This window comes from Ambystoma mexicanum, chromosome 2p (assembly GCF_040938575.1).
Source record: "Ambystoma mexicanum isolate Mex_15411 chromosome 2p, UKY_AmexF1_1, whole genome shotgun sequence".
NCBI lineage: Eukaryota > Metazoa > Chordata > Amphibia > Caudata > Ambystomatidae > Ambystoma > Ambystoma mexicanum.
Window position 1 is genome coordinate 1,177,046,086 of NC_090923.1, and position 12,168 is coordinate 1,177,058,253.

At 44.3% G+C, this 12,168-nt stretch overlaps 1 protein-coding gene across 2 annotated transcripts in view; it reads right to left on the bottom strand.

Moving 5' to 3' along the window:
- Positions 1-5,844: 5,844 nt before the first annotated feature.
- ALAS2 (5'-aminolevulinate synthase 2) overlaps positions 5,845-12,168 on the bottom strand; it is a 56,063-nt gene continuing 49,739 nt past the window's right edge. For both annotated transcript variants that reach the window (XM_069645342.1, XM_069645341.1), the window contains exons 10-11: positions 7,863-8,025; positions 5,845-6,449 (exon numbers count right to left, since the gene is read on the bottom strand). In XM_069645342.1, coding sequence (XP_069501443.1) covers positions 6,286-6,449; positions 7,863-8,025 — 327 coding nt within the window. In that variant the 3' untranslated portion in view covers positions 5,845-6,285. The remainder of the gene's footprint in view (positions 6,450-7,862; positions 8,026-12,168) is intronic.

Below are 12,168 nucleotides of genomic sequence, written 5' to 3' on the forward strand. Positions count from 1 at the left end.
GACACTGTGCAGAGACGAAGGAACGTGCAGCCATCGCGGAACAGCAGAGACAGAACAGAGAAACCAGAGTAGCCACCAACACGGACCACAGTCCCAGGAAGAAGCAGTGATGTGCCACAGCTCAGAAGACAGTAAAGGGGGGCACAGGAGACCCGCTGGGAATCCCGGGGTATATCAAGATTGCATCTTAACTTTGCGCTTGGTAACAATGCCTGTGGATGAGAGCAGCTTCCAATCCTCTGGGCAGCCACTGTATCCTCGGACTAGAAACAGGTTCTTGGCTCTGCTCAGGGGATGCAGAGCCAAGTAAATGGGCAAAACCTCTTAATAGGGAAAAAACCCATAGTTTGTGGTGAGGTTGTATCCTCTGATCTGTTCTCAGCCAGGAAGAAGGAAACTCCAGAAGAGGCGACTCCAGATGGAAGGAATGGAAGTCCAGAAGTAACGGAAGGCAGAGAACAGTGGGAAGCAGGCGAGGATGGGAGGCCTAGGCTGTACAGCATTGAACTGAGACAGCCGACTCAGCCCTTTAAGACAAGTTAGCAATACTATGAGGTGAATGGGGATGCAGAAGATACTCAAACATCAATAATCGAAATGACTCAGGAAGTTGGCAAGGTTGACTGTTTTAATGTCAATTATCTAAAACAGGGAGTACAACAGACATCTAGGGATGTCTCGTGGCATCATCTCAACGAAGTTCATAAAAAACAACATATTTATAGTAAAAACTTGTCATTGATGACGTTAACGTTCGTATAACTAACGTCATCCGAAGTGGCAAACTACAAAAACGTATAGAAAAGAGGGAATGGATAAGAGGGAACATCTAGATATATGTACCATACTAGTTTAAGACAGTGATAAGCTCCTTAACATCAGGTGGGGCAACTATGCCCTTCCCACAAATATGTCACTATGAACATCACTAAATGTACAACGTCCCATTGGTTACGCAAATTATAGGACCCTTAATTACGTGGCCCCCTAAAACTGGTTGGCTCTCTTACATCTGTCAGTACTTTTCCACCTACGTTAGCAGCATGCAGGCTGGACTTCCACGTGCTGGTGAGCTGGTCATAACCATTGCTTCTCACCAATAAGCATATCCTCTATCATCACCTCAGTGGTATGCTGCCAATCAAGTCTCTGAACTCAGCATTGGAAATGTTCTTTGCTCTGGAGGATCCAGGAGAGTAGAGGCACGCTCTGTCTCCCTGCATAGGTGTGGTTCGTAATGTTTGTCCAACTTCATCCTTTCACATGACTGAAAACCACAATTCTGAGCCCTGGTGCATTTAAAATACTATTTTTTGATAGACCTCTCACAACTTCTTTGTTCTTATCCTTGTCTTCCGAACAGGGGGCTTCGTTCTTTCACATGATTGTAACTACTTTCTGCTCATTTTAGCTTGATATGACCTTGGCTTCTTGGGGTTGATCCAACCTCCCCTTTCAGAGATTCACTTCTGTATTTCGATTGCTTTTCAACTGTGACACACTGGAAAAGGCCTCTTTCTCTTGTCCAGCACTGCTATAACACACCATGGAAGCATCCATACTTTACTTGCTCCTATATATGTATATGTTGGTGCTTGCTGCAATCTATTCACTACATAGCTAGCCTCAAGAATACTTTGTCTGCTTGAGCTACTTTTGCATCTGTACACGTGTAAAATGACTTGATATCTTCATTGTTTCTGTGGCATAAACTTATTCACCTCGAGCCTGAGATGTCACTTGTCTTTGATACTTTATTGATGCCTTATAAAATGTACACATTCTCTTGTCTCTGCATCCTTTCTATGTACGTCAGCCTGGCTTCGTGTGATGTCACCAATCTGCTCTTTAATTTATTCGTTCTGCTTCTTCTGGAATCTCATTTAAATGGCAATCGTATTGTCCTGTATGCTGGTATGGCTTCCACAATGGGAACCTTGCTTGCAGGATTCTTCTTGGTATCGATATTCTCACTGGTACCGCAGGTGTCTCACACTCTGGATCCCAACATATAAGCAATAGGGGCGAGATGGTTGAGGTGGGGGTACTTAGCTCCTCCTTTACAGCATCAAGGAGCGGGAGTGAGGAGAGAGCCATGGGGGAAAGCGGGAGAACAACAGGAAGGCTGCGGAAATTAGAGCAAACAAAGAGGCTACTGGTGAATGAAACTGTAACCTGTGCATTGGGAGTAATCTCCCTCGGTCCAGTGGCAGAGACACGGCTGCTGGTGAAAAAACTGTAATCTGTACATCGGGAGTAAGCTCCCTTTGCCCAGGGGCAGAGACAAGGCTACTGGTGAAAGAAACTGCAATCTGTGCAACAAGAGTAATCTCGCTTGGCCCAGCTGCAGAGACAACGCTACTAGTGAAAGAGACTGAAATCTGTGCATTGAAAGTGATCTTCTTTGGAAAAGTGGTGGAGATAAAGCCACTGGTGGAAAGAACTCTAATCTTGGCATCAGGGGTGGTGACAGTAGCGGTGAAGAAAATACTGAAGAAAAGAACTGTACAGTGTCGTAAAATGTAAACTCTCTCTTACCAATCTCATCAAGAGAGATACTATTCAAAGTTGGGAATCATTTGTAAATCATCAGAGAACCAAAGATCTTTGGACCATTACCCAGGGTGCAAAGGAGGAAAGTGCAACACCCATTGGGAGAACTGTGGCAGGAGTTACAAGGCCTGATGAAAAGTGTTTGTTGATCATACCAAGGAACTATTTATACCAAGAAAGGGAGAAATTCTCCTGGCTGGCAAATCGGACCCTAGGGTAGCAGAAGAACTGAAACTTTGGAAACCACTGATACTGAGCCAAACATTCAACTAATAATCAGTTGGGTATACCTCCCTAGTATAAATCCCAATTGGTCCAGATGCACTCGGGATGTAATATGGGGAAGAATTTGATTCATCGTGTTTTAAGGGATGGTACAATCATCTGATGGCTTACCGGGCTTCAACAACACTATAACATTGGTGGTGCACACTCTGCCCATTGTAGGACTCATTATACATACTTAGAGAATGAAGGGCTAGTCTGTCAATAACTTTATGAAATTCAGCTTTTAGCCCATCAGGGCTGGGAGATTTACAGTTAGAGAAGCTAATAACTGCATCCTGGATTTCCCATAATGTGAGTGGGTCATCTAGGACCGTGCCACTTCCAATTAGTCTACGGTCTCATTCGCACTATTAGTGATGCTAGACATCTTGGCCTTGACAGCATTCAACATAGTCGACTACGAGATTCTTTTGACACATTTTGTCAAGATGATGACCGTGGTTGAGCTTTTGGATACAGCGCTTTGGTGGTTCCACTCCTTTCCAGCAGATCTCAGAGTTTCAAATTGGGCGATTTTCTATCTGATTTCACGCCCATGCATTGTGGAGTTCTGTAGAGGTCTTGTTTATTCCCCCTCCTATTTAATAACCTCTGATGTTCCTGTTGGTCAAGTTTGAGATAAAGTATCATTCATATGCAGACAACACTTATGTGTATCTTACAATTTCAGTCCCAAAGGATATCCTGCTAGGTCCATTTTCATGCCTCAGTGAAGTGAATGAGTGGATTATCCTAAAAGGACTGCAGCTTACCCCCTCCAAGATCAAACTTGTTTTCTTGCGGCCTAGACATTTGCATAGAAATCCTGCCCATGTTCTGGGACCCACCACACACTCGTTGGCCACCCTATGTCTAGAAAGTAAAACATCTTGGTTCCATTTAGGAATTGGATTTAGATGTAAAACACTAAGTTAGTAAAGTAGTGGGATCCACCTTCTTAGACAATGGTTGTTTGTTGGATCCTCCCTTTTCTCCCCAAAATTGGTCATGCTGTGGCAATTTGCTCCCTGGTGAATTCCTACATAGGTAATGCTAGCTCTCTTAATGATAGGATTCTAGAGCGGCAGCTTAATTGACCTCAGGCTGCACAGAATGCTGTGGTTTGCTTAACCTTTAATCTACCCAAATCTTCCACTATCTCTTGTCCCTAACGACCTCTTCGCTGGCTCCCTATTCACCAAACAATTCCTACAAACTGCTGTGTATGTTCTTCAAATGTGTTAGTGGGCTCACCTAGCAGTATCTGCTTGGTTATGTTCGCCTGTATCAGCCTGTTACATCATGATGATCTCATAAGCCATCTGTTTTCCATGCTCTCATGGAATCAAGACCAGAGGGGTTTGGTGCTTCTCCTCGCTTGGCCCGCATCTTTGGAATCCGAATCCCTGTGATCTTCATGCCCTTGACTCACTATGATCTTTCTGGAAAGCTACTTATCTGAACGTATTCTGATGCAGTCACATTATGTATGCTATATGTACCCGGATGCAGTTTAGTTTGCTCGACCATACAATATAACTCCATAAAAATACTACTTACATGCCCACTGTGGCCTTTGCTTAGATGGACCTTCCATATCACAAACATACTTGCCCATCCCTGGCACTGCACAATCGACATGCAATGAAGTGCCCATAACCCCAAAAAAGCAAACAGAAAGTTATGTAAAAACTAGTATTTTACCATCAATGTTCTTGCCCCAGAATATAGCTGTTCCATGTGGTGTCTCACACAAAGAATAATTGACAAGATCATAGAGGGGTCACCTGGTATCTATCACCAGACCTTCCCATGTGACCCAGGCCAGAAAACAGAATATGATGGGAAAAGAAGTGGTGCTTAAGCATCCACCGCCAGTAGAATTCAACAGACAATGGAGAGACGCCTCCTATCAATCAGGGCAGAAGAGGGGGGAAAGAAGAGCAGAATTGCTTTAAGGCAGTGAGCCATCGCCTGAAGCAGGAGGAAGCATTGAGCTAGTGCTCCAAGAGGCTGATGGGGACAGCCTGTGACTCCCAGTACCTGGCTGTCATGCAGAGAGGCTGCTCAACCCGTTAAAGTGCCTAGAACCTGACGGGGGCTGATAATGCTGAAAAGCTTCTAGACCCTGAGTGAGAGGTGCTGAGATCCTGGTAAATATTCTAGAGCCTGAGAGGGGCCCTAGAAGCACAACAAAGGCCCTAGAGCTTTGGAGGTGTGCTGAAAAGTCTGAAGGATATCTAGAAACTGAGAGGAATGTTGAGATGTTGTAAACAGCACCTAGAGTGTGAGAACGGTGCTAGAAAGTCTCAGAGACACCTAGAACCCGAGAGGTGCTGAGATCTTAGAAAAGATCCTAGAGCCTGAGAAGAGGCTAGAGAAGCACAACAAAGCCCCTAGAGCTTTGGGGCGGGGGTGAGAAGTCTGAAGGATATCTAGAAACTGAGAGGAATGTTGAGATGTTGTAAACAGCACCTAGAGTGTGAGAGTGGTGCTAGAAAGTCTCAGAGACACCTAGAACCTGAGAGGGGCATCGAGATGTTTAACAAGAGACTGAGAACGTGTATGAACCTGAGAAGGACTGAGCATGGGAAAGACAGCGAGACCTAAAATCAAGACTGGAGGCTCTAAAGTAGTAAAGTGGCGATTGAGGCGACTCTGAAAAACTAGGCAGTCATGACAGAGCCAGGGCAAACTAAAGCTTGGCCTTAAGAAAAATAGGGGCAAGGCATTGAATGAAAGTAAATATTCCCCTTGAGTTACTGCTATCACTCGGTACCTGCATGTGTACATCACTTCACTAGATTCACCTTCCACTTAACAGACCCCCCCCCCCCCCATAACTAATATTGTGCAGTGGTGGGTGTTCACACCTAGCCGTAGATAAACCTTCTAAGTAGCATGCATCGTCATCACTCTGTTCCATGGGTGTGTGCTTCTGGGCAGCACACCCCTTCACTGGACAGGCCTTTCATATGAATAACATGTCGGATTGGTCCAATAATGCCACTACCACAAACAGTGTGTGCCTCACAACGTGTTTAATAGAGAAGGTGAAAGAATTACTTATTTAAAAAAAAAAACAGATTAGTAGTCTTCATGTAAAATGCGCCCATATCCAAAACACATCACTCACACTCGCACAGCATGTGCCTACTTTATTGTCAGCATCCTCAGCTGGGCAGACATTGCAGAACAGCGACCTCTATTGCCCCCCACATCCCCCCGTACATCCCTTAAAGCATCCGAAAGTGATGATGAAAGTGCACTCGAATGAATGACCACCTCACCCCTCAGATCCCACAGTCCTCAGCCTTTATTTAGATAACAATTGCTCTTCCATTATAGTAACGAGCGGCCGAAAGGTGAGTGACCAAATTGGAGCAGAAGCAATTTCACAAGATGGAAGGACGGTGTGTGAGGCTTAGGGGGGACTGCTGCTGGGCCTCCTCACTGAGTGGGGAGTTAGGCATACATGGTGATGTACTGCGGGCCCATGTTTCCAAAGTAGGAGCGCTCCCACTCGCTCATGAGGTCGAAGTGCAGGGGGCGGTGGCAGAAGTTGCACTCGGCAGCCGAGGGCTGCTGCAGGGGCATTCCGGCTTCCTTCCAGGCCTGGACCAGGCTTTCTGCAGAGACAGAGACACAGGTGAAACATCCTGGACATGGCATTCCTGGCTACTCCCGTGTGCAGCAATATAGTCATCCACCGCCTTCCCCCCTACCACCTGAACCCCAACCATTGCACCCTAACCCAGCCTGACATCCTGCCAGGCCTTCAAGGCACTTTGCAGAGTGGGAAACACAGGTGAAGTTATGAAGGAATAGACTGGGCGTGCTATTCAAGGAAACCCCCATTTCGAAACACTGAAGTGATCCACCGCCAACCCAAACCACCCCAACCCCCACACCGTAACACCCTAACCAAACATCTTTCCAGGCTTGGAGCATAGGACCATGCTCTCTGCAGAGAGAGAAAAACAGGTTACACACCATAGACATGTCATACCTTGCAACACTAAAGTCATCTAACCCAGTGTGTTTGGATCAAACCATCCTGCCCACCATGGGGCTGGATGGAATGCTAACAGAAGAAAGAAAAGAAAACAGAATAGAACTCCCCTGTCCAAGAATGGGCTGGGCAGGGAGAAAAGAACCCAGAGAGGGTTTTTAAAAGAAAACTGTTGAAAAAGACATTTAGAAAAAAGACAGAGTGAAAGAGGAAATAATCAAAAGGGAGAGAAGAGAAAAGGACTTACCTGGGTGTGCCGCTGATTTGAGCGTCACCTCATAGCCTATCATCCATAAATGGCACCGGGCAGTGTGAGGGGTAGACCCCTCAGAGACTAAACCAGGGGGCCAAGCTGCTTATGCCAGGGGAAGATTGACCACCCTGGGGCTGTGGCGGGTATCAGCTTGCCCCCAGGGTCAGACTGGGTGTTCCCAGCATTATAAATGGAACAGGGCCCGCGCGCTGTTGATATAAAATTCACTCTGGTGTCTGTGTACATTAGTGATCTAAGAACTCAGAGTGTGGCCCAGCTCCTGTTAACAGCCATTTTGTTTAGCAGATGCAGCGTCCCTCTCTACCCAGTGGTGGTGGTATCCATGGGAACTGTCCCTGCTCCGCGGAAGTGAAGTGTACACCCTTCCACGGACCAAGACTGGGAAACGGGCTACACTTACAATCAGCTTAGGCTTGGCCAACCAACTCTGAAGTCCATATGAACTCTTTGCTGACCCCTAGCCGGTTCAGCATTTAGTGAGATTTATGTGCGGTATGTGTGAGCATTCTAGAGGCAGCTGGCTTAACTCAACGTCATTTGGTGGCGTTTAACCATATGGGTGAAATTGGTCTGTCCTAGTGTAAATAGTTTTACTAAGCGTTGATCAACCAAATTCTGATTTAAGCTCTTTCATAAAGAGCACCCAAATATTACACAACTGCCCTTCGCTCGACTATCCTGTGTTCCCCCAACAGAGACCTGGGCCCTAATCTCCCCCTCTTGGGTACATGCTGACTGAGATCGCTGGCAACTTACCAACAAAATACTTCATCATGGCCGGGCTGTGGTGGGGTGAGGGAGCCAGTCTGAGGAGTTCCTCCCCGCGTGGGACGGTGGGGTAGTTGATAGCCTGGACGTAGATGTTGTGGTCAGACAGCAGGAGGTCACAGATCCTTGTGTTCAGTGCAGCATTGCCCACCTAGGAAGGACGAGCCAAAGCAGCCGTCAAAAAGGGTACCAAAGGAATTGTCACCCAGCCCCAACTCCACACATACCAGCGTGCTCGCTAAGGCAGCTCTTTCTTCTGAAGCAGCACAACAATCAAAGCATAGTAGGTGCCTGCAAGCATGAGAGCAAGTGAAAAAGGTGCTGTGCTGAGTGTGACCCAGCCAGAAAAGCACATGGTGTTGGATAGCTCTGAGATCGTTTCATAAGACTAATTCAGCTTGGCAGAAAAAAAGCAGTAAACATTCTGAAACCTCGTACCCTTTTTCTTTCTGTGTAATAATGGTACTTTGATAAACTCTTGCTCTTGTCTTTAAAGTATTCATGGTACTGTTTTAGACGTGTGGCTATGATCCTTATTTAACTAGCTTTGCACAGTTTTTGATGCCAAGAACGTAGGCCTTACTACAGAAACATACATATAGGCTAAAATAAATAAAGGCTGTTAGAAGCTCATAAGATTTCTGAGCAGGTTAACGAATTTGCTACTGAGAACCATGTACAGGTGGGCTGACACTCCCAGTCTTTCAACTAAACTGTTGGACTGAAAATTGAAATAGGAACATATCTTTATGGAACCCTTTTTAGTAAACACAAAGCCCGATATTCGGATTCTGTGATCTTTCAGAATAACACAGGAGATCTTAAACACTGTAGCACAACTGGGCTAGAGCTAATGAGGGACTGCAACAAAGAATTGGGGATGTTGCGATTAGGGTAATGAGGGACTGTGACGAGAATGAGGGAAGCCGCGGATAATGAAGGACTGTGACAAGGATGGGACAATGTAAGGGCACTCTGACGAGCAACATGGATGCTGTGGTAAGGGTAATGAGTGTTTTGCTTATGTGTATGCTTCTGCTTCTTCGTAATAATACAGACTTTGCTTGTTTTTTATATTACACAGTACAAGTGTTCTGCTTTTTTATCTGGTCATTTATGTTAGTGATATTAAACTTGAAGAATGTTCATATGCTTGTGCTTGCTAGTAATATTTCACATTACACGTGTTCTGCGTATTCATATGCGTGTGGTTAGACTTTATGTGGAAGTTCTTCTGTTCTCCATTACCAGTGTTCTGCTTATTAATGTGCTTGTGGTCACACTTTCCACATATTCACTGTGAAAGTTCTTCGGTTCTCCATTACCAGTGTTCTGCTTATTCATGTCCTTGTGGTTACACTTTCCACATATTCACTGTGAAAGTTCTTCTGTTCTCCATTACCAGTGTTCTGCTTATTCATATGCTTGTGGTAACACTGCCACATATTCACTCTGAAAGTTCTTCTGTTCTCCGTTACAAGTGTTCTGCTTATTCATGTGCGTGTGGCCACACTTTCCACATATTCACTGTGGAAGTTCTTCTGTTCTCCATTACCAGTGTTCTGCTTATTAATGTGCTTGTGGTCACACTTTCCACATATTCACTGTGAAAGTTCTTCGGTTCTCCATTACCAGTGTTCTGCTTATTCATGTCCTTGTGGTTACACTTTCCACATATTCACTGTGAAAGTTCTTCTGTTCTCCATTACCAGTGTTCTGCTTATTCATATGCTTGTGGTAACACTGCCACATATTCACTCTGAAAGTTCTTCTGTTCTCCGTTACAAGTGTTCTGCTTATTCATGTGCGTGTGGCCACACTTTCCACATATTCACTGTGAAAGTTCTTCTGTTCTCCATTACCAGTGTTCTGCTTATTCATATGCTTGTGGTAACACTGCCACATATTCACTGTGAAAGTTCTTCTGTTCTCCATTACGAGTGTTCTGCTTATTCATATGCTTGTGGCTACACTTTCCACATATTGACTCTGAAAGTTCTTCTGTTCTCCATTACCAGTGTTCTGCTTATTCATATGCTTGTGGCTACACTTTCCACATATTGACTCTGAAAGTTCTTCTGTTCTCCATTACCAGTGTTCTGCTTATTCATATGCTTGTGGTAACACTTTGCTTATTCATGTGCTTGTGGCTACACTTTCCGCATATTCACTGGGAAAGTTCTTCTGTTCTACATGACCTGTGTTATGCTTATTCACGTGCTTGTGGTAACCCTTTGCTTATTCGTGTGCTTGTGGCCACACTTTCCACATATTGACTCTGAAAGTTCTTCTGTTCTCCATTACCAGTGTTCTGCTTATTCATATGCTTGTGGTAACACTTTGCTTATTCATATGCTTGTGGCTACACTTTCCACATAGTGACTCTGAAAGTTCTTCTGTTCTCCATTACCAGTGTTCTGCTTATTCATGTGCGTGTGGTAACACTTTGCTTATTCATATGCTTGTGGCTACACTTTCCACATAGTGACTCTGAAAGTTCTTCTGTTCTCCATTACCAGTGTTCTGCTTATTCATGTGCGTGTGGTAACACTTTGCTTATTCATATGCTTGTGGCTACACTTTCCACATATTGACTCTGAAAGTTCTTCTGTTCTCCATTACCAGTGTTCTGCTTATTCATATGCTTGTGGCTACACTTTCCACATATTGACTCTGAAAGTTCTTCTGTTCTCCATTACCAGTGTTCTGCTTATTCATATGCTTGTGGTAACACTTTGCTTATTCATGTGCTTGTGGCTACACTTTCCGCATATTCACTGGGAAAGTTCTTCTGTTCTACATGACCTGTGTTATGCTTATTCACGTGCTTGTGGTAACCCTTTGCTTATTCGTGTGCTTGTGGCTACACTTTCCACATATTCACTGGGAAAGTTCTTCTGTTCTCCATTACCAGTGTTCTGCTTATTCATATGCTTGTGGTAACACTTTGCTTATTCATATGCTTGTGGCTACACTTTCCACATATTGACTCTGAAAGTTCTTCTGTTCTCCATTACCAGTGTTCTGCTTATTCATGTGCGTGTGGTAACACTTTGCTTATTCATGTGCTTGTGGCTACACTTTCCACATACTCACTGTGAAAGTTCTTCTGTTCTCCATTACCAGTGTTCTGCTTATTCATGTGCGTGTGGTAACACTTTGCTTATTCGTGTGCTTGTGGCTACGCTTTCCACATATTCACTCTGAAAGTTCTTCTGTTCTCCATTACCAGTGTTCTGCTTATTAATGTGCATGTGGTTACACTTTCCACATACTCACTGTGAAAGTTCTTCTGTTCTCCATTACCAGTGTTCTGCTTATTCATATGCTTGTGGTAGCACTTTGCTTATTCATATGCTTGTGGCTACGCTTTCCACATATTCACTCTGAAAGTTCTTCTGTTCTCCATTACCATTGTTCTGCTTATTCATATGCTTGTGGCTACACTTTCCACATAGTGACTCTGAAAGTTCTTCTGTTCTCCATTACCAGTATTCTGCTTATTCATGTGCGTGTGGTAACACTTTGCTTATTCATATGCTTGTGGCTACACTTTCCACATATTGACTCTGAAAGTTCTTCTGTTCTCCATTACCAGTGTTCTGCTTATTCATATGCTTGTGGCTACACTTTCCACATATTGACTCTGAAAGTTCTTCTGTTCTCCATTACCAGTGTTCTGCTTATTCATATGCTTGTGGCTACACTTTCCACATATTGACTCTGAAAGTTCTTCTGTTCTCCATTACCAGTGTTCTGCTTATTCATATGCTTGTGGTAACACTTTGCTTATTCATGTGCTTGTGGCTACACTTTCCGCATATTCACTGGGAAAGTTCTTCTGTTCTACATGACCTGTGTTATGCTTATTCACGTGCTTGTGGTAACCCTTTGCTTATTCGTGTGCTTGTGGCTACACTTTCCACATATTCACTGGGAAAGTTCTTCTGTTCTCCATTACCAGTGTTCTGCTTATTCATATGCTTGTGGTAACACTTTGCTTATTCATATGCTTGTGGCTACACTTTCCACATATTGACTCTGAAAGTTCTTCTGTTCTCCATTACCAGTGTTCTGCTTATTCATGTGCGTGTGGTAACACTTTGCTTATTCATGTGCTTGTGGCTACACTTTCCACATACTCACTGTGAAAGTTCTTCTGTTCTCCATTACCAGTGTTCTGCTTATTCATGTGCGTGTGGTAACACTTTGCTTATTCGTGTGCTTGTGGCTACGCTTTCCACATATTCACTCTGAAAGTTCTTCTGTTCTCCATTACCATTGTTCTGCTTAT